The sequence below is a fragment of the Sardina pilchardus genome, chromosome 19 (assembly GCF_963854185.1).
Source record: "Sardina pilchardus chromosome 19, fSarPil1.1, whole genome shotgun sequence".
Lineage (NCBI taxonomy): Eukaryota > Metazoa > Chordata > Actinopteri > Clupeiformes > Clupeidae > Sardina > Sardina pilchardus.
The window spans coordinates 30,566,516-30,589,574 of NC_085012.1; the positions used below are offsets into that span (position 1 = coordinate 30,566,516).

Consider the following 23,059-nt stretch of genomic DNA (forward strand, 5'->3'; position numbering starts at 1 on the left):
GTAAAAGACTATTCAAAGAAGTTGTTGTCAGTAAAGCAAAGAAAGGCTACGCCATTGACTATTACAGTTTTCAAATGTTAAAACACAAAAGCCAATCCTCACCAAATGACCAGTTGTCTAAACACATTTAATAAATCTAGCCACAATTTTCCAATACCATAAACACATTTCACATGAAGACACAATTCACAAAACACAATCCTCCGTTCTCATAAATCTAAGCACATTTTTCCTTGCTAAAACACATGTTGCAAAACATATTCTCAAATGAAAGCTCATGTGTTGCAAAATGCTTGCCACAGTCAGCAATAACTGAACACAATGAACACACCTGGCGTCATTTATTACACATTAGGCATTTGAAGAGTTCTTTTCCAAAACGCTATATCCACCATTTTACTAATGAATTTTCATAAATATATTTTTTACATTTTGTAATCTCAGTGAAACGGTATTGGGTTATGTTTAGCTACTGTAATTTATCTTTACTCAATAAAAACAAAACAACTGCATTTTTATTACCTTAAACACACAATTACTGTAAATACAGTAACATGATTTGTTACAGTACATAATGTCTATAAAATAGATTTATAGCGTTTTGGAAAAGAGCTCTTCATTTAGAGTTGTGAGTTTCATATCAAGAGTACAAAAATTCTCCAAGTACTAGCCTGGCAAGACAAACTACACAGAATAGGCAAAAATATTTTTGGCCACTAGGGTACGTGTAGATTTCTAGGCTATCCAAGTACACTACTGTAACACAACTCAATGCAAAAAACAGAATCAATTGCACAAAACAGTACTCTTGAAAACGTGATCAGGGTGTGAAATTCTTTTATTTTCTTCATTCACACCACACACACACACACCACAGTCACTATGCGCATTAGCAACAAGTGTCTTCATTTTTGAGTCGTTGTGTGTAATGAATGACGCCAGGTATGTTCATTGTGTTCAGTTATTGCTGACTGTGGCAAGCATTTTGCATCACATGAGCTTTCATTTGAGAATATGTTTTGCAACATGTGTTTTAGCAAGGAAAAATGTGCTTAGATTTATGAGAGCGGAGGATTGTGTTTTGAGAATTGTGTCTTCATGTGAAATGTGTTTATGCTATTGAAAAATTGTGGCTAGATTTAGTAAATGTGTTTAGACAACTGGTCATTTGGTTTAGAGGATTGGCTTTTGTGTTTTAGCATTTGAGAAAAACTGTAACGTTGCCTGTTTCTCGGAGTGTTCACGCAGGCGAACAAAATAGTCGGCATTCTTATTTTGAAGCGCAGGGTGTTGCGTTTGGACATGGCGTTTAAGCTTACTTGGGACCATAGCACCGTTGGCTAGCTTTTCACCACACACCAAGCACAACGGAGCCGGTGCCATTGCATCCCCGGTGAAATAAACCCAAATGAAAGATAGCTTTCGCTATATTGCCTCGCATAACTTGTAGAGCTCGTCTCTGATTTCTTTTGACTTCCACTCATACTAGGGCCTTCACCTGGGTCCGAATTTGGTCCAGGAGTTGGTTCGGAGTTAGCATTTTTCCTTTTCAAAAACTTCTCCATCACAGTCACCATTAAGTCTCGCTCATGGATGTATTATAAGAACTGGAGAAAGTGAACAAGTCCCGCCCCCATTCATTTCAATGGGAATGCTAGGCTAGTGAAAAATGCCAAAATTTAACGATTTTTTCAGGCTTCAACATGGCGTTTCAAGGGGCTTGTTTCCGGTGCCGTTTTGCTTAGCCAATTAAGTGGCAGGTTACTGATTGGCGTAAGGTACAGAAGGAGAGCTCGTGCCCACACTAAGCTCGTGCATGAGCTGAGAGTGGAACAGCCACCAATCAACATCTGATCAGCATGACTATGGGAGAAACGGCACTGGACATGATGTATTTCTGGAAAATGGCGACGAGGAAGTGCCTTGCTAATCGTTGAAGCTAATCAGTCAAATCCTGACCCCCTGGTCTCGCTAGCCACAATGCATCACTAACAGGGCGTTCACACTGTCTACGTCCGTCAACGGATCTCATCGACTTTGCATGGGGCGGACTCGAAAGGAATTGTGGGTCCGTCCGTTCTTTCAGCTCCGCTGCCTCCGTCAAAAAAGTTGAGAAATGTTCAACTTTTCAGGCAGCGACGGATCCGTTAGCCAATCAGATAGCGTGTATGCAAATATACATACGGCAGACAGGCATTCCGTGATCCGTCGATGGACGTAGACAGTGTGAACGCGGTGTAACCCCGCATTCACACTGTCTCCGTCTGTCAACGGATCTCATTCACTTTGCATGGGGCGGACTCGAAATGCATTGTGGGTCCGTCCGTCGCTTCAGCTCCGTTGCCTCCGTCAAGAAAGTTGAGAAATGTTCAACTTTTCAGGCAGCGACGGATCCGTCAGCCAATCGGATCACGTGTATGCAAATACACATACGGCAGATCCAACCTCCGTGATCCGTTGACGGACGGAGACAGTGTGTACGCGGGGTAACCCCGCGTCCACGTCCGTCGACGGATCTCGGAGGTTGTGTCTGCCGTATGTGTATTTGCATACACGCGATCTGATTGGCTGACGGATCCGTCGCTGCCTGAAAAGTTTAACATTTCTCAACTTTCTTGACGGAGGCAACGGAGCTGAAGGAGCGGACGGACCCACAATGCATTTCGCGGCACAGTGGTTGAAAAACACTGTCAACAGGCTTTAAAAAAAACACTGCTAAGGGTGGAAGAGCTAGTCAGGCAAACACCGGTTTCACGCTAACTGAAAATCTGACGAAGAGTTGTGTTGGATTAATCCATGTACAGTTAGCGATTAGGGTGGCCCCTGAAAATGATGCATTCATGTTTTTAAAAGCTTTATTTGCTATGAAAATATGATGATGAGGACTCCAACGAATGGCCTTTCTTTCTCAAACGTTGAGACTGCATCTTAAACCGCACACATTTCAAATTCAAAGCACAATTGTCTGTTGCAGTGCAAGTGGCTCTGGCTGTCCAAGTTAGCCTACGAGTTCACTGTTTTGTTGTTTGTTTTCACTTAACCTATCCCACAATTCCTAGTCCCAATTTAAAACAAATTAAACCAAAATCCATAATAGTTCTGTTGGAATACGATGCAATAATAATTAAAAAAAAAGCCAGTTTTGAATTTTGAAACAATGGTTGGGACATTTCAGTTTAGGCTAGCCTGCTCTGCTGATGTTTTGAACAACCGATGACTTAATCGTTTATTATGGGAAAAAAGACACCGTAGACAAGAAAGTATTAGACCTAACCCGCATTTAAAATCTTAGCTGACACATGCAGTAGGTAACTGGCCGTATTCGTCGCAGTTCAGCAAGCATCTAACGGTAAGTGAAAAAATATATAGCCTATGTATATTAAACTGTCATTGCCGTAATCATGAAAGCCGTTCGTTCTCTCCCACTATGTCCACACATATCGTCGCAGATGGCGAGTGTAAATAAATGGAGCTGATCTGGATGTCACGATATCTACATATTTTTCCCCCTTTCAAATGTTGCTGTGAGGTTAGGGGAACGTTAATGCAACCAAATATTGTAACGTTCCCTAAAGGGTAGGAGAACGTTCTGCTAACCAAAATAAATAACCAGAAAAAAACGTTGTATTTCCGTTAGGAAAACTTTCCTGGGGAACCATATGGGGCAACATTCAACTTTCAGGCAACGTTCCCCTAACCAAGAAAAAAAAGTTCTAAAAACGTTCTCCTAACCAGAAATTGTTAGCTGGGTATGTAATGTGATAAAGATGACATAAAGATGACACTGTAGGCGAATTGATTAATTAATCAGACTCATATGTTAGCCTTGTAATGACAATTTTTCATAGGCTACGTTATAAGATGAGGAGCAGCCACAAGCCCCCAGACCCCGGAAAATGTGGACCAGGAGAAGGCACATAGGGCAGATAGGCCTAGAGAAGACTTGTGTGTGTGGGGGGGGGGGGGGGGGGGGGCTTTTTTCAGGTCCGGGCAAAATTCCTGTGCACGTCCCTGCCCTTCACCAAACCTAGAGATTGGCATTGTGTTTTGTTCAGTTAGCCAATTAGCCTGTTAGATGCTCATCGAGCTCAATACATGGAGCTTTTCTTAAATATACTCTTCAGAGTTCAGTGGGATAAAAGGGTTGAAATGTAATGTCACTGTAAAATGTACAACTCTGACACTAACCTCTAAGAAACAGTGTCATTCATTGCTAAGCCATTCCACATTAAGCAGCTGTGTTCTACGGAAAATGTTGGAGGGGCTCCAGGGCATTCCATCTTGAAAGTTTTAGCGCGTACGGTCCTCTCTATTCCCATGACTTATCGTCCTATGTTCTTTGCATCACATTCTACATACTGTAGCACACTATTCCTCTTTCAGACATACATAAAAAACATGCATGTAAGAATGCAGCAAAGGATTACGTCTAACATGTGACTGGAAGCAATTATAAATCCCTTAGAACTTTCATGAAAAGCAGTGTCCTTCACATACTGAATTACTTTTCTCCATGCATGGGTCACCGAACATTTACCTCAGTGAAACAGAATGTCATGGATTATTGCTTGACACAGTGGAGTGAGCAGTGGCATAATAAGGCATAACATGCATACTGTGTGCATTACCCTTGGATGGGTAAAATCAGTTCAAATTACAACAGATTAAATAAAGTAAATTCTCTTAAAACACTGAAAATAATTTACATTAATTTCACTAAAATATGCAATTATGTTCTGTGCCAGATGAGCAACATAATCACCAGTCTATTCAAGCAAACTATAAAGAATCTACGACTCGCGGGCCCAAAAATGGGGTTCACACTACCACTTGGGTATTTACCGTCATGTAGAAATATACTCTAGATACAGCTCTAGCAGTACAGTACATGTGTTAGCCTGTAGAAGCACATCCACATTATGGCCAGGGAGAGTGTAGCCTTTTCCCACCTGATTGGGGAGCATGAGGGATTGAGAAGTAGCCGAGGAAGTAAGACAGAAGAAACCGTTATTGTATTGGAGGGCAGTACACTTCATTGTAAATGAAAGGCACATTACAGAGAAATAGATCATTTAATACAGGCACATGTGGAGTTATATTAGCAAAACATGTCATTGCACATATGGCATTGTATTGTAAGTATGGAGGTAGTGCAGCATAACTGTCCAATCTAGTACCCAGATCGTCATGACATGTTAAAGACATGTCTAAATGGAAATTTCATTACAATTCCATTCTTTAATTTCACTACACTATATATCAAACATCCAAATGGCATTTAAAAAGAATGGCAATTACTCAGTGGCATACAAAACTAACATTCTCAATTACAAAATGTGATCGCAGGATACTGTATGCTAGATGGTGTTCAGCCTTCTTCCTCTCACAGCCTTGACTTGGCCTGGAAAAAACTCATGATGGCCTGCATGCATTCATCCGAAAGCCAGCGCTCGACCAGCCGCTCCACTTCCTGATCATTGACAGAATGGAGGCGGTCTCTCTCTGCAGTCCGAATCAGTTGCTTAGAAAGGGCTAGAGACTGAGGAATACAAAGACAAAGACAAAGACAAGAAGGCAAAGCTCAGTGTACAAAGGCAGATAGCCATAGCATTTTTTCACTTCTGGGCCCATATTCACAAAACATTTTATCTTACTGTTATGAGTGCTCCTAAATTGTTCTAAATGCTTTTAACTAAGACATTCAAAGCTGTTGAAACCAACTTTCATTAAAGAAAAAAGAGAACCCCTAAGCTCTGTTGCTATGGTTGATGCAATTTCTCATGCTCAAGCTTGACCCCGGAGATTGGCTGATGAGTAACAGGTCTGTGAGCAGCCATGCGCTATAAGAGTATAGTGAAGGGCAAGAGACAGATAAAACAGGCTGCAAGCCAAATAGCTCATTAATGGAATACACTGATGTAGTGTCTTTGCAACATTTGCAATGAACATGTCATATCAAGATGTGTTAGCATAGATAAGAAACCATTGAATTTGATTTACAATAATATGTCACATTTAGTTTTAACAATTGACTGGACAATGAAAGGGTTTGTTTGTCGGTGGTGGCGTAATGGCATCCCTTACAATGGACCATTGTTCCTTCATGATAAGACATCTAATGTGCATTTCAAAACATTATGACGCGAAATGATACAAACAGTTGCATGACGATTGTTTGCGAGTAGTCCTCTCGTCTAGTAACTGTTCCAGACAGGTGCTACTTTTAACACTAAAATTCTTTACTCTTACTGTGCGTTCAGACCAAGACCCTCAAAAGTGTCAAGAGTGCCGGAAATCATTCATTTTCTATGGAGAGTCGGCGTTACCGGCGTCAAAAGCGTTCTGGGCGTGAGCGTGGCTCCATGAGCTTCACGGTCTTGGTCACGGTTGGAGTTTCTGCTTAATCCTCCAGTTGGGAGCGCCTTAAGATTCTTTGTGAATATTGTCCCTGTTTCTTGCCTAGGGTACCCTCTGGATTTTTGTATGCTCAATGAAAATATGGTGGAAGGATGTATTCTGAGCATCTGACTGGTGTTCCACCCTCTTCTCACACATAAGCTATGTGTTTCAGTATGTACATTTCTACTAAAATCATTATTATGGATCAGATCAAAAACAACACAAAAATTAAATGTCTAAAAAACTACAAACAAGACCATTTTCATGTTATGTATTATTTTATGCTTTGGCGACACACACTGGCCATTTCTGATACAGCAGGATAGCTAATTCCTGGTTGGTGTTATGTAACTTCTTCATTGTTAGTAATCAGTCTGGTGGTTGCTAGGGTCCCACCATTCAGCCATTTTATGACCAACACACTTACAGCAGAAAGCATTTTTTACCTCCGCCAAGGAGGTATATGTTTTTATCGGGGACGTCTGTCTGTCTGTCTGTCTGTCTGCAAGATAACTCAAAAAGTAATGGATGGATTTCGATGAAATGACCCAAGGAAGAAACGATTACATTTTGGGAGTGATCCGTAACACCGTTGGGATTCCGCAGCCGTTCATGCCGTTTTTACATTTTGTATGCTACTTAAAAATGTTATTTATATAATGTTTATTTTAAAACGGAGGCATGTGTTCTGTGATTAGGAGCCTGACCCGACGGAACCGAGGGGAGGGATGAACAATTTCTGGGATGAACAGTTGTCCTCAACGCCGCATAGGTGATGTCTGTAAGTGAACTGGTAAGACGAGTGCATGGGGGAGGGGGAATGATCGCACAAGACAACTATGCTCATTGCTCTTCTATTGAATGCCTCCATGTGAGAAGGTTTCAAATAGGCTATGTTTGCAATGGATAGTGTGTTATTTAGGCCTAAAGTGCTGCGCCTACCATCGGCTGTCTGTACCGTCTTTAAAGGGATATTCCACCATTTTTGGAAATACGCTCATTTCCCACCTCCCCTCGAGCAAAACAATCGATATTTACCTTGTTCCCGTTCAGCCAGCCATTCTGTGAGTCTGGCGATACAACTTTTAGCTTCAGCCTAGCATAGATCATTGAATCGGATTAGACCATTAGCTTCCCGCCTGCTAGCTTCATGTTTAAAAGTGACTAAGATTTCTGGTAATTTTCCCATTTAAAACGTGTCTCCTCTCAAGTTAGAAAGTGCAATAAGACCAACTGAAAATGAAACCTGGCGTTTTTCTGGGCTGATTTGACATGGAACTACACTCTCATCTGGCGCAATAATCAAGGCAACTTGCAAACGTACCATAGGCGCAGTGATATCGTACGCAGCATCTGAAAATAGTTCCCATAGACAACAAGCAGTAGTAGTGCCAGTAGTTTTTTATTATTATTATTAAGGTTTATTTAGATAGGGACAGATACAAAAACATAGACAAGCTTAAAAAGTCATCTGATGCATGCATCATAGCATTTTTAGCTGACGCTAATTTACAACACTTGTCCCTAGTAGGGCTTTGCAAGGGTTTGCAAGTTGCCTTGATTATTACGCCAGATGAGAGTAAACTTTCTGCCACCTGGTGGTTGTTTGGGTACATTGCCTTAGCCTCGGAAAAAAATCGTCTTGACAGCCTATATGGGATCTCTTCGGGACTGCCGCGGCAAAAGGTGCATTCTCAACCCGTACCCACTGTATGTGCGTACAGCATCGAGTGGCGCAACGCTAGCTTTCTCGTCTAGCACTCAATAGACCCGGGTTCAATCCCCGCCTTGAACCAATTGTTGGACTGCTTATTTGTCTTCATTTCAAAATGTTTGTTTATTCAGCTGTTTATTTCAGATAGTTTGCTATTAAAAACCATTAACGAAAAAGACTTGTTCGTCGAAGTTGAAAAACGGTCATTTAATTCTGTCAATGTAAGCTAAAAAATTTAGCTCGTGGCGGGGATTGAACCCGGGTTGATTGAGTGCTAGACGAGAGAGCTAGCGTTGCGCCACTCACCGCTGTATGCTTACATAAACAATATCCCAATCTTTTTGGTAAATTGATAGTAAATAGTGGTTTATTTACAGCAAATATGTAAGAAAATGCTTATACATTAGTCTGAGCTTTAAAAGATACAACTACAGAAGATGTACGTAGGAATACTGAGTAAGCCCAAATAAATCCATAAGAGAACTTTGCCCAAGTCCTTGCGAGGTAACACTAACCGAAAGTGTTATGATACAAGTGTAAACTTTGTACAGCCTGATTTTGAAGTAGCGATTTATGACAAAGCCCCTTTGAGGACAAAAAAAGAGTCAGAAGTAACCTAAGCCTATGCCTAAATGGCGTGTGCATGTTTGGTACGGGGCTATAGCCTACATTCTTGATAGTAAGCTGAATCACGATGAGACAGACAAAATAATATTTTAGGCTAACTAACCTAATGAGTCATGTTTGTTTATTTACTTTTCTGGTTAAAGTGTCTTGCCATAATGCAAATCGACTTTTCTACTTTGTCTTTGCAAATAGCTCCATATTATACTATTGCCGATATATGCCATTATCTACCACACAAACAATTGAATTACATAGGCCTATCCATTCTGTAAACAGTATAATGACGCTTGCTTATAAATACGAGCTACGCGATCTTTTGCCGTTTGAAAAAAATAAAACCCATGCAATTATATTCATATGATATGCTGAAATGTATGCCACTGTACCTGGGATAGACCCATGCAATTATATTCATATGATATGCTGAGTATGCCACTGTACGTGTGATAGACATTTCACACGCAACGCAGGCAGTCTGAGTTTGCCCAAGACGTGACTCCTTCTGCAGATTTGGGCTTGTCAACAAATGCACGTGTATCCCCTGTGGGGTATCCTAGCTCAGTGGGTTAGCTCAAATAGGCTATGCTGTCATACGAAAGTGGCTCTGTTTTAGCGTGGCTCTATCACCTTGGTGTCATGCTGCCAACCAAAACTGCTCGGGAGCTGGTTATGTGTGCTAAGTTATAGCTCAAACCTGTAAATCTACCACCTATAATGACCAAACAATTATCTTGAAAAAAAAGTTATCACGCGTAAGATTCTGTCATATCTTACAAGAGCTCCGCCTCTCCAAACGTTTTGGGCGTGCAAATATGCCACTATATGGACGTGAATACCAGAACTTACAATATCTGGTGACCATCGATTTTTTTTAATGTTATTGAGACACTAAAAATGACCACCCTACACTATTGCTCATAAATGCGAAAGTAATCGGTCTTGTACATTTTTACTTCAGGATTGACCAACATCACCCCAATACCGAGAACGTGCACAGATCTGAGCTGAAAGTCTAATTTTACAAATGTATCACATAACTGCTATCGTAGTAGGCCTACCACATGATTTAAGGCTTTGTGCAGCCTCGATATGTCTAGATATATATCTAGATGCCTATACTGTATGTAACTTGCTTCTGGTGTAACCGTGACGGATTTTACAACATAAGTAGAAGAAATTACTGTTTCCCAACTGTAGGGGGACCCCTAGAGCAAAACTTCCATGGTGTTGCTTTAAAGATGGAAAGCAGGCAGGGCCCAACAAATTCCATCACCTCAACAGGAACTTAGTTGGTATGATGGAAGACACTTTCATGTGAGACACAGTTTCTAAAAGTTCAGATAAGGTGATGGGATCCTTGTTTATCTTGTTGAGAATGAGGGACCTGCTAACTCTGGTATTAGGTCGTTTCTTTAGGGCTTATTTTCAGAGATACACGTGATTGTCGCGTGAGAAGGGCACCTGAAACCGGACAATTCCAAGTGGTACCCACTGTAAATCGCTTCTGTGCTAATCGTGCCATCCTGTGTTGTGCTTACAATAAACAACAAAGTTGACTCTAACCATTTAATAAAACTGGTTCTGAGGATTGAAGTGATATGCACATTCCATCTTTGATATGTAATATGAAACGTGGCAAGGGTTAATGTACAGGTGTGATAGTGTTTGGATTGATAAATGTACTCACATTCCTAGGCAATTTTGCATAAGCGTTCAGTCTTGTCCACACCTCTGTCTGGAAGCTACTGTCGGGGAAGACTTCAGTGACCAAACCCTGTTCACAGGCCTGGGTGGCTGTGAGCTTCTTGTTGAATAACAGCATTTCACTAGCCTAAATGGGAAAAACACAATGTGTGGTTGCAGTTTGAGAGCTTGCCAACTGACTATCCCAATCATGCTGCTTTCTCATCAAACAAAAGGAATGTACTGTATGATGAGCAGTTACCTTAGTTTCAAATATGTCTCAGAGTACAATCACTCACAAGTTATTTTCCCATATTGTTAATGATGATGTTCTTCTCATTTTAGCAGGCAATATCCCAGCTCTGTTTGAATCAAGCTGAAACTTGCTATTTGGCCTACATACATTGGCTTTCACACTGACATACTGAAACAAGATTTAAGTGGGATGATAACACTGCAGGCTAACACTAAAAAAATCCAGGGGCAGGACTACACCTAGTCGGAATATGCAAAGGAATACCAAATAATCTCATGCAATTATTATTCACATTCTGTTTTCTACTTTGTGTAGACTATGCCACCAGTTATAGGCATCCTGTGAGCTGAATAAGCCCCACAATTGCATGAGTTTGCCTTGGCCCATCACATAATCCTGGTAACAAACCAACCAAGCAACAGCCGCATGAAAACAGAACCTCTCAGTAAACCTCTAATTACAGTTTAATTAAGGTGGAAGAGGAGGAAAACTATTAGATTGACGAACGAGCTGTGAAATGATGGTAGCGGGTTAAGAATGTTATTGGCTGGAGTTTTTCCGAGCCCTGCCGGTTCCACAGATGATTGACGTGTTTAATTTCCATTTCAGTGCTGCCAACTCGGAATTAGCCTGACGAGCCAGACCCACATCAAGATGTAGGGTCTGGACACTCACGGTAGACAGGGCTCAATCGGAGGGGTGGGATAAACAGTTGTCTTTCAAATTCCCTCCCCGCAATAGGATAACGCTAAACGAATCATCTTCTTGTTTTCAAGTAGCAGGATGCGTAACCTTCCCTCTCCACGCAATAGGATAACGCTAAACGAATCATCTTCTTGTTTTCAAATAACAGGATGCGTTACCGTCGCAACTTCTGGTCGCATGTCAGTCACCATTATGTTAAGCCCACCCACCGACTCTATACACGCTGTGATTGGCCCGCTGGTGCTGGGGGTTCTCAGCTCCCTGGCTCAATGGATCGTGCCTAGACTGCCCCGCCAGCCAAATTACATTAGATTTTGCAAAAATGGCCACAAAAGCAAATTCCATACCCTACCTTTAAGTGGCAACTGGCAACAACAACTATGGCTGCCCAATTATCTCAAACACAATATGAACCAATTACCTAATCGCAAAAGTTACAAATAATCATTTACAGTTTGTGCTGACTTTTATATCAATTTCATTCTCCTTGACTGTATACCACTTCTGGTTGGTGGGTGTTCATAGGGTGTTAGGGGCACAGAAATTCTGATTGGTGAGTTTCACAGTTGGTCAGAGGTGCTGTGCTTCTTGTGCACTGCGGGGTGCTCACCAATCAGGGGTGGCACAAATTCAAGAGACATTAGAAATATTGAACTGAACCAATTCATTGACATTCAAAACTCATATCGCAAATCAAAATCGTAATATCTGTCAGAAAAATTGCAATTCAATGTTTCCCCCAAATCGTGCAGCCCTAACAACAACAACAAAAAAATGAACTCCACTCTGTTTATCCATACACCATCATATTTCTACATTCAGTTCACCTTTGTGATGGACATAAATCCACAATGCACGACATTAATGAGCTGAAACTCAGAGAGCCTAAACTCTGCAAGTCAACTTTAAGTCAGTTTTGCATATGTGGACAGGCACATGCCAAAGTTGAACCCTGTGAAATCATGTTATATATAAGCTGGTTGATTGTCTGGAGGACGGTTGCCACTGGTGACTGACAGGTAAAGAAGCTTTGTCACAGTCTGGAGCTCTTTACATTATGTATCACACTTATTATACGCCTACTTGCCAAAACGAGAAAAGGAACTTAACTCAATGTGTCTTTAGCAATGACTTGGCTACCGTTTTGTAGCTTCCGCTAGAACTAGCAAAATAAATAGTTTGCCACAGTTGACAGTTTTAGGTGTTGCCTGGCAACATACTTAGTAGCTCAGTTTTACTTTCAATGACATTCCATTGTAAGCAGCGAACTGATTTGTTGCGGATTGATATGAAAGACATTAATTAAAAGCACAAAACCCGTTGCCATTGGCAGCGGTCATTATACTTTCGCAGCGGTCATTATACAAAAATAACTGACCGCAGAACGTTGGGGAGGCCCATTCAAAGTGAATGGGAGCTCCCTCAGCATTCCAGAGAGCCGTATAATACGATGCCTTAAATAACGGTTAGCATTACTGATATGTACATACCTTGGCAGCACCCATAACCTTCGGAAAGGTGTAGGAAGAACACCCCTCAGGACTTTGTCCAAGCTGGCTAAATGGGGTATGGAAGGTTGCCTGTAAGGGTTAAGATGCATGTCATTGTTATGATAAATGATTATGCTTCCATGGCAAAAAATGTCAGACTCTGGGTGTCGCAAGCTTTCAAACAGGTAAGGTTAACCAAAAGGTACCAGTAATATAATTTTACTTAAAAAATGGAATGAAAGTATAGCAGAATTCCAAAATGTACCAGTTGTGGGATCATTCCTTTTCAAAAGCAAGTTCAGTGGTATACATCACACCTTGGCAAATGCATTAGAGATTAGGGCCTGCACTATATTAATCGAGATTAAATATCTGAAACGATTGACAGCACTAAATATAACTATAAAGGTCAGTAATTAATTTGGACCAAAACAGTGAGACTTGAAAATGCAATGCTATCAAAAACTACTGATCACCAAATCCATAAAACAGCTTATTCCACTGCTCGGTTGAGTTCCCCATTGTCCTGCGTTCTATAAGGGTGTGCATTAACTTTAGATATACGCACGGCTATGAAGTAGTTCCATTGTTTTTGACCGTATCACACTTGAATATTAATTCGCCAAACTCGTTTTGAAGTTTAAATGCACTGTCACGTTACATAGAAGCTGTAAAATACAGACGTTCAGATCATAGTAACGTTTAGCATATGACAGAGGTGTCATTTAGCTAGTTAGGTGGCAGTAGGCTAGGAAAAATAGCAATCTTTCAAAGTTAACGTTCATCAGAATCCTGGGATTTGCTAGCTTGACAACGGGAGATTAGAACTAACGACTGGCTTTTGGCCATAGCAACCATCCATTTAGAACTAGTAACCGCAGTTTGAGAAATTAGTTGAAATGTGTCTGGGAAAAGTAGTTCTACAAACAATACCGTTCTAGCGATTAAAACAATTAAATTAGCACCGGAAACAAGCACAACGCAAGTGGCAACAGTGGAATAAGCGGGATAATGGACTTCACGCCGTGCGGTTATTCAAAGTTAATGCTTCGCGTCGGGCCGTATCACCGTCTAGAACGTGCATTAACTTTGAATAACCGCACGGCGTGTCGTCCATTATCCCGTACTTAATATACAGAGTTTGTAGTGGAGCAAACCATTAGGGGGATTGGTGGTACGGACGATGCTCAACAAGTGTGTGAATCAAGGAACATCTCACCCTTTCAGTGGCATACACCACATCAAAAAGGCCGAGCACAGTGACTGATACTCCCACAGCAGGACCATTTACAACGCCTATTAGAGGCTTAGGGAAGTCAATGTAGGCTTTCACATATTGCCTGTAAATGACAAAGAATACATAAACTGTCATAACATCGCATTAATGCAATATGCTAACACTTTCTTTCAGTTTTAGCAATAATCTAGCAAAGCAGCATTTAATCTGTTCGTACTATATGTCTCCCACCTCAGCAGTTCTCCTGCATCCTTGGCCATCTGTTCCATCCCTCCCTCAGGAATTTTGGTGAAATTGGTGAGATCATTTCCACTGCAGTAGTAATCTCCACTACCTAAATCATTAACCGAGACACACACACACACACACACACACACAGGAATTACCCCAAATAAGACACATATTTATCTAGGTATTCTGTGCTTGTCTGTCTGTGTGTGTGTGTGTGTGTGTGTGTGTGTGTGTGTGTGTGTGTGTGTGTGTGTGTGTGTGTGTGTGTGTGTGTGTGTGTGTGTGTGTGTGTTCAGAACATAGTAACATCGTAGCACATGACGGAAGTGGATTTTAGATAGTTGGAGGACATGTAGGCTAAGTAAAATAGCAATATTTCAAAGCTACAGTTCATCAGAATCCTGAGATGTGCCTGCTTGACAACAGGAGGGATGGAACTAACGACTGGCTATAGGCCACAGCAGCCATATATTTTGAACTAACAACTGCCCTTTGGTTATAGAAACTATCCATTTAGAACTACTAACACCAATTTGCCCTGCAAGTTTAGAAATTAGTTGATATGTAGTTCTACAAACAAGACAGTTTTAGTAGAGTTGCACCGATAGATCGGCTGGTGACTGGAATCTCGGTTTTCACTTGATCGGCCCTGACCAGCGACCGGCCGGTCAGTGATTTTATGCTGGTCAAATGCACTCGCACGTAGGCTACTTGTAACAATGTCACACACGTGAGTTTGCAAAGTTTGATGAAACTAGCAAAGGTGTTAATACTGAGATTTTGGTAACACTTTATAATAACTACACATATTCATCATCCATTAAGCATTTGTTACCTATTAGTTAATGGTTTGTTCAGTTAACCTAGGAAAGACATTGTCACTTTACTCTGGTGTTTATTGATTGTTTGTTGTGAAGTGAAGAACACAACATTCGCCCGTGTTAAAACACATACAACTATGCAAGAGAGTCTTCTACTACACACTGCTAAGCATTTGTTAAACATTTGTAGACTGTTATCAAATGCTGTGTTCTTCATTTTAAAGCATAATTCCTACATTAACTCTCCTTTGTAAATCACACACACAATTTTAAATGGTTTCTTCATAATAAACACATGTATCTATTTTATATTTCTGAATTCATTGTTGCAATACCACTGGGCAGAGGTAGTGTAGTGGATAAGGAGCAGGGTTAGCATACAGTAAGCCAAAGAGTTGGGGGTTCAATCCACAGTTTCCACCATTGTGTTCTTGCCTTTACATGCCCTTGCATGTGAAAGCCTACATCTTGCATTTTTTTCCATTGATAGTGTACGTCACTTTGGATGAAAAATGTTAAATGAATGAAGGCAAATGTAACCTTTGAATATCATGTGTAGCAAGGCATATACAGTCCTCACTTTAGATGAGCTCACAAACAACATTAACTAACCACTTGTAACTCTTACACTTAGTTAATCATGAATTATAGTATGAGAATTACATAAGAGTAATACCTTACAAATGATGATCAAAGCATTTCCTAATAGTTTGCAACTGGTTCATACTAGGGAAATGATTTCATTTATAAATGGTTGTTTATTTATATGGTAAAAGTCATGTATACAAAAATGTTTAGCATTTTTTGTATTTACAAACATTTACTATGAACAAACCATTCACAAATTTGTGAACAAATGCTTTACTGATGATAAATTATGCATGAACAATAAATTACTAATGAACAAACCATTAACTAATAGGTAACAAATGCTTAATAAATGATGAATTGTGTGTAGTTATTATAAACTTAGAGTGTAACCTAGATTTTTTTTAATTGCAGCGGAGGCTGTGCTTTGCCATATTGCATGGAATTTACTAAGTCACTTCACTAGGCTACGTAAACAGCGCTCATCACCACCCGTCCCTGCCGCAAATCGCGTGCCCACAGCTGAACCACAAGTGCAGCTGAATGGAGATTGCAAAAGAATCAAAAAGTTTAGTGACATGATAAGATGTCAATAAGCAGCGACATACAGTAGCCTAGGTCTAGTGGTTATACTCCACTTAAAGGGATAATCCGGAGTGAAATGCACTTTAGATCAATTTTTCGGACTATTGGGAGTACATACGTTGAGTTGACACCAAAATCATGTCATTCGGATGTATTTTGAGAAAGTTCGAGTTCACCGTTTTTAGCCAAAACTCGTTAGCCTGTAAGTGACCGGGGCAGGTCCTTTCGCCACTACAAAACGCTATTTTTATACCTCTTCTACTGTTCCAAACAACACTACACTTACGTGGTAGTGAGTAGAGGGTCCCTAAAGCCAAACCGAAGTATCCCCACGTCTTTATGTGGTCGGATAGAGAGTCCAGAATGAATTTAATCGAGTCAGTACCTTTCCGGAAATGTTAGTAAAGTGTTGTGGAAGCGTTGCGCAGCTGCCGCAGCGACATTTCCGGAAGGTACTGACTCGATTAAATTCATTCTGGACTCTCTATCCGACCACATAAAGACGTGGGGATACTTCGGTTTGGCTTTAGGGACCCTCTACTCACTACCACGTAAGTGTAGTGTTGTTTGGAACAGTAGAAGAGGTATAAAAATAGCGTTTTGTAGTGGCGAAATGACCTGCCCCGGTCACTTACAGGCTAACGAGTTTTGGCTAAAAACGGTGAACTCGAACTTTCTCAAAATACATCCGAATGACATGATTTTGGTGTCAACTCAACGTATGTACTCCCAATAGCCCGAAAAATTGATCTAAAGTGCATTTCACTCCGGATTATCCCTTTAAGGCAAGACACGGCAGGTGAAAACATTGTTTTGCTTCGGTTTGCTTAGAATGTATTCCTTCACACTACTACAAAAACAAAGTCCGATTTACACATTTAGGTATTTCATTACTTTTAGTCTACTCACGCCTGAATATCTATCTATTAATGCAAGGAACGTCTGTCTGTGTGTCACTCTGTCTGTCTGTGTGTTCCACGCATAACTCTCAAACCACTCATCCAACTGACCTAAAATTTGACACATGTATTGCTAATGACATGCGTGAGTGCAGTGCAAAGTTTGGTCATGTTCGGACAAAAAATGACAAAGATATCGTTAAATTAAACAAAATACAACTCTGCCGCAATCCCACAATTCTACCGCTCTCTGCACTAGCCACTCCCCCTCACTTACTCCAGCATAGAAACAAAAAAGCCCATTTCGCTGACAAACTCCGTGTTCATGGAAATTACGATGTCTCACGTAAACAACGGACCGTTTCAAGATTGTTCATGTTGGATAAACATGCTGAGTCCGAATTTGACACCACTCATCCAACTGACCTAAAATTTGACACATGTATTGCTAATGACATGCGTGAGTGCAGTGCAAAGTTTGGTCATGTTCGGACAAAAAATGACAAAGATATCGTTAAATTAAACAAAATACAACTCTGCCGCAATCCCACAATTCTACCGCTCTCTGCACTAGCCACTCCCCCTCACTTACTCCAGCATAGAAACAAAAAAGCCCATTTCGCTGACAAACTCCGTGTTCATGGAAATTACGATGTCTCACGTAAACAACGGACCGTTTCAAGATTGTTCATGTTGGATAAACATGCTGAGTCCGAATTTGACACCACTCATCCAACTGACCTAAAATTTGACACATGTATTGCTAATGACATGCGTGAGTGCAGTGCAAAGTTTGGTCATGTTCGGACAAAAAATGACAAAGATATCGTTAAATTAAACAAAATACAACTCTGCCGCAATCCCACAATTCTACCGCTCTCTGCACTAGCCACTCCCCCTCACTTACTCCAGCATAGAAACAAAAAAGCCCATTTCGCTGACAAACTCTGTGTTCATGGAAATTACGATGTCTCACGTAAACAACGGACCGTTTCAAGATTGTTCATGTTGGATAAACATGCTGAGTCCGACACACATGCACCCATGTTGGTAAGCAGGCTGTTAAAGTCACGTAACGTTGCATAGGCTACTCATCAACAACCGCGGTTGCCTTGCGCTTCATAGCACTGGCATGGCCATGGCATAGACGGGCCATGCATGCGGTTAGCTTTAGGCTATCATTTCCCAACAACAGCAAAAACGCACGGGTATGTAATGTGTCTAATAGCCATTAGCTGCAACTCAAACGCCTTTCCCATTCACTTTTTTATTACCTTGCAAAGAGTACAAAGCTCTAACAGCACGGGCCTGATTCTCATCACCAATCTAACATTATCTACCTGCATCAACGTCATTGGGCAACACGTTTCTTGGAAAACATTGTTTGCACGGGCACTGCACTAGCTTCTTCTAAATTCGCCAAAAGTTAGCATTCTAACGTTTCATACACTACCACGACTGTGATACAAAACATATCATGTGTGGTGTCATCCTGCATGACGTGCACTTCCTTTGTATCCGCAAGCAATCTCGAACGTTCCAAAGCGAGTCTAGACTGAGAACGCACATCATTGGCTGTGTTTCAAGGCTGTTTTCTCAAAATTAGCTTTTTGTCATTTTCCCTGTATACTGTAAACATCTCAGCCTATGTAGCACCTATATACACCAAACTTTCCAAGTTATACACTTATCAGTATTCTGGAGATATTTACATTTTTCTATTAAAGCAAAGATAGAAAATAACTATTTGTATGTGTTGCAAAATGGTTAGAAGAAATTAAATCGGGATCGGCTAAAATCGGTATCGGCTAAAATCGGTATCGGCAGGTCAAATTCTATGAAAGTTCGAAGTTTTAGTGATGAAAACATTTACATTATAACAGGAAGTGAACACAACGCAAGTCTTTACCTGTGAAGACAGTGATGACCGAATCATCTTTAGCAGCTTGGTCCAGTGCTTTGATAATTTCATTATACATCTGTGAAAAATGGTATAGACAAGTAAAGAAGCATTAGAGGTAGATATCATGTAGCTTGCTTTCCTTATTAGCGAATTCTATTAGATAAGCACAGAAAATAATTTGCTTAAACTTTAACAGAACATATTTTGCGCAAGTGTATATTGTTGTGGATTTACAGGTTAGGTGGCAACTATAACTATTCTAGTTACTTATCAATGTTCTACACACAAAGAGCTGTCCTACAGTTAAATGGTAGCAGGTAAATAGACTTTTATGCCACCTTGGGGATCAAAAGCATTCAAAACTTATGACTCAATTTTGATTCCATAATATTGCAACCTTCTGGTTTTTTTATGTCGTTCAGCTCATTAAAGTAATTTAGTTATTTACGCAGCAATTCATTTGGTTGTTAACCCTCTAAGCGCCACCGTCGAGTTAACTCGACAAGATGCGGTACTGTATAAAACGGCCAAGTTGGTCAAATAGGGTGTCAAATCTCGTTCAAACTCCCTGCCACTAGTTGGCAGACATGTCAAACTACGTCCCTGACTCAGAATTACGGCATGCTTCTATACAACATTTTCGAGCAAGGGCACTTTAAATCAGTGCGAAATATCAGCTGAGCTCGGTCGCGTGTGAGCCATTGTATCAGAGCGGTAGTGTGAACGTACACGAGTATTAGCATTAGATAATCGTCTAAACACATCAAAAAAGTTTACCAGGAATGAAGTGTTGGGTCTTCTGTTCACTGACAGTGATTCTGAAGGGAAATATCTGCCTTCAGAAGATGACGGGGATTTGTTTATTCACACGCGTCTCTGCCTAGCAAGCAATGCTGCAGCTGGACAACGTAGAGATAAGTCCTACACCAAGCACAAACGTGGATCTTTTGCCCAATGTCAGTGTTATGAACAGTATTTCACCTGTTGTAGGTGTTCATAGGGAAGTTAGCAGACCCTCATCAGACGTGTTAGTTGTGTGGAGAATGAAAGTGGCGTCGGAGCATTGCCTTTTTATCGCGCTAGCCATCCGTCTTCACGTCTTCCGTGTGCCTCTCCATATTGCGAGCACGGTAACGTGATGAATAGCCTTTGTCTAATACTAATGGGTATATTGGTATGGAGGTCGAAGTGTACATAGGAGAGCTGTGGGGCAACGTAGCAGCAGTGTGGGGAGTCGCAACGAGAATGATTTGAGAATAGAGCCATGCTGATTCACTCCACTCGGGAGGCGCGCATGGCAGACCTACAGGCTGTCGTCAGAAAAAATAGGCTACAGGTGTAGGCAGTGTGGGGTAGTTTTTATGTTATGCTTTGCAATGAGAAGTACCATGAAACAGTTAGCAGACCTTCATCAGACATGTTAGTTGTGTGGAGAACGATGGCGTCGGGGCACTGTGTTTTTTATCGCGCTAGCCATATGCTCCCTCGACAATGACAGTGTGCCTCTCCATAATCGCGAGGATGGTAAACGTGGTGGAGCCTTGTCTTGTCTAATATCAATAGATGTGTTAGACGAGGTCGACATGTCCATAGGAGAGCTTGGGGAAACGTAGAGGAAGTGTGGGGAGTCGTAACGAGAATTAGAATAGACGGAGCCATGCGAGTTCTCTCCACTCGGCCGGCGCGCGTGGCAGATCTAATTGCTGCCGTCAGACAAAATAGGCTACAGGTGTAGGCAGTGTGGAGTTGTTTTAATGTTATGCCTTGCAATGAGAAGTACAATGAAACACTACAAGAAGTGTCACCTGGATGAATAGGGATTCATTATCTTTACAGCAAAAAGCCTGCCACAGAAATTTGCATTCCCATCATCTTGCCATTTATTATTTATTATTTACACTATTGATTTACTATTTCCCTGACCATTTAGTATGGCACAATGTGTGTTCTTTTTGTGTGTTCATGTCCTTGTGATGTTTATGTCAACTAAAAAAAAAAAAAAACCTCACAAAAAAAAACACAAAGTGGCAGATCTAAAGGCCATAGTCAGACAAAATACAGGTGTAGGCAGTGTGTGGTGGGCCTTTGTGTTGTGCCCTGCAATGAGAGATACCACACCATGAAACACTACAAGAAGTGTCACCTGGATGAATAGGGATTCATTATCTCTACGGCAAAAGGCCTGCTACTGGCCCCAGTCGTGGCGGGACTGGCTGGGGCACCTGCACCGCACGCCGGCGACCCGGGTTCGATTCCCGCCCCGTGGTCCTTTCCGGATCCCACCCTACTCTCTCTCCCACTCGTTTCCTGTCACCCTACACTGTCCTATCTGATTAAAGGCATAAAAGCCCCAAAAAATATCTTAAAAAAAGGCCTGCTACATAAATTCGCAGCATCATCATAATTCCCATCATCTTGCTATTAGTAGCCTATGATGATTTACTATTTCCCTGACCATTCCGTATAGTACAATGTCTGTTCTTTTTGCGTTTTCATGTCCTGGTGATGTGTATGTCTGTCAGCAAAAATATTATTAATAATAATATTAATATTTTTATAATAATATAAAAAAAATCATGAAAATTAAAAAATCTGGATGGCCGCCACCATATGTGACCCTGTAAAGCGGAACCAGTCGTTTCGGTAAAATTTATTAAATTAAGTTATTGTGCTCACGTGAACGGTCATGAACTAAGCTTTCCAACGATATGTATATCGAGGGTATTACACAAACTATCGCTAAGATAACCGCATCCAAAGTTGACATGGTTCTCCTGTCACGATATGCCAGAAGAGGAGAAATCACTTGTTTAAGCAGCGCGTGCACAACGGGAATGACAGCAGATGTGTTGAATCTTCGCCGGGTTTAACAGTCAAAACGTACGTTTTTCCGTGAAATGCGTTCACAATATGAAACTGTAGACTGTATACAGTCGAATTATGCGAAAACGTGAAATTCAACATTTTAACCCGGAAGTTTGTTATTGTTGATTTTCTCAAAATAACGTTGTGCGCAAAACGACTGATTTCGCTTTGAATGGTCACATATGATGTCATAATATGCAAATTAGTTGGATACATTTAATCCCTACATAAACTTTGGGCCATCCTTAATATTTCTCTAATTTACATCTGGCGCCTAAAATAAGCCCATCTAGTAAGTGTTTATTACTTGAATTTCATACTTAATAAATTATGCTTTGAACATTCCTAAATGTAGTCATATTTCCATTCCATACCCAACTGCCATATTTTCCAGTCGCACCGGACTCTAAGTCGGATTTAGAAATGTATTTTACAAGAACAGACAGAGACTATGTAACAGGACGCATAAGCCGCTTTCAGACAGACGTGTATTTCCGCAGTGTTCACAGACTTTTTACGGTAGATTTTTTTCTGTTGTGCTGTCTGAATGCATACAGTGCCCTCCAAAAGTATTGGAACACATGCTAAAGTTGACAATATAAAACCATCTTTTGGAAATTTATCTTAATGCCTTATATTTAGTTTATATTGTCAACTTTAGCATGTGTTCCAATACTTTTTGAGGGCAGTGTATGTCTGTATATCTACTACCGGAACTTTTCCTGCTGCCGACCTAGTCACGTTTCCGTAATAGATAGATAGATAGATAGATAGATAGATACTTTATTGATCCCCAAGGGGAAATTCAAGGTCCCAGCAGCTTAAGACACCACACACAACATACAGTACAATGTAAACAATGTAAACAGGAAAATTAAAAAGCAAATCAACAATCAACATGACTAAAGGAGCAGTAGAATACTATAGATAAGGTATGCATGAATGTACTGAGGATTGGTACTGTGATCCAGTCTGAGGTGTGTGTCAAGTTGGTAGTGCAAATAAGTCCAACAGTGCAACAGTGCAAGATTAAATTCTAGTGACCAGTAATAAATG

At 40.8% G+C, this 23,059-nt stretch overlaps 1 protein-coding gene across 1 annotated transcript in view; it reads right to left on the reverse strand.

Moving 5' to 3' along the window:
* Positions 1 to 5,053: 5,053 nt before the first annotated feature.
* eci2 (enoyl-CoA delta isomerase 2) overlaps positions 5,054 to 23,059 on the reverse strand; it is a 68,629-nt gene continuing 50,623 nt past the window's right edge. The window contains exons 6-11 of the mRNA XM_062520876.1: positions 19,145 to 19,214; positions 14,343 to 14,445; positions 14,094 to 14,214; positions 12,875 to 12,964; positions 10,428 to 10,571; positions 5,054 to 5,539 (exon numbers count right to left, since the gene is read on the reverse strand). Of these exons, the coding sequence (XP_062376860.1) occupies positions 5,384 to 5,539; positions 10,428 to 10,571; positions 12,875 to 12,964; positions 14,094 to 14,214; positions 14,343 to 14,445; positions 19,145 to 19,214 (684 nt within the window). The 3' untranslated portion in view covers positions 5,054 to 5,383. The remainder of the gene's footprint in view (positions 5,540 to 10,427; positions 10,572 to 12,874; positions 12,965 to 14,093; positions 14,215 to 14,342; positions 14,446 to 19,144; positions 19,215 to 23,059) is intronic.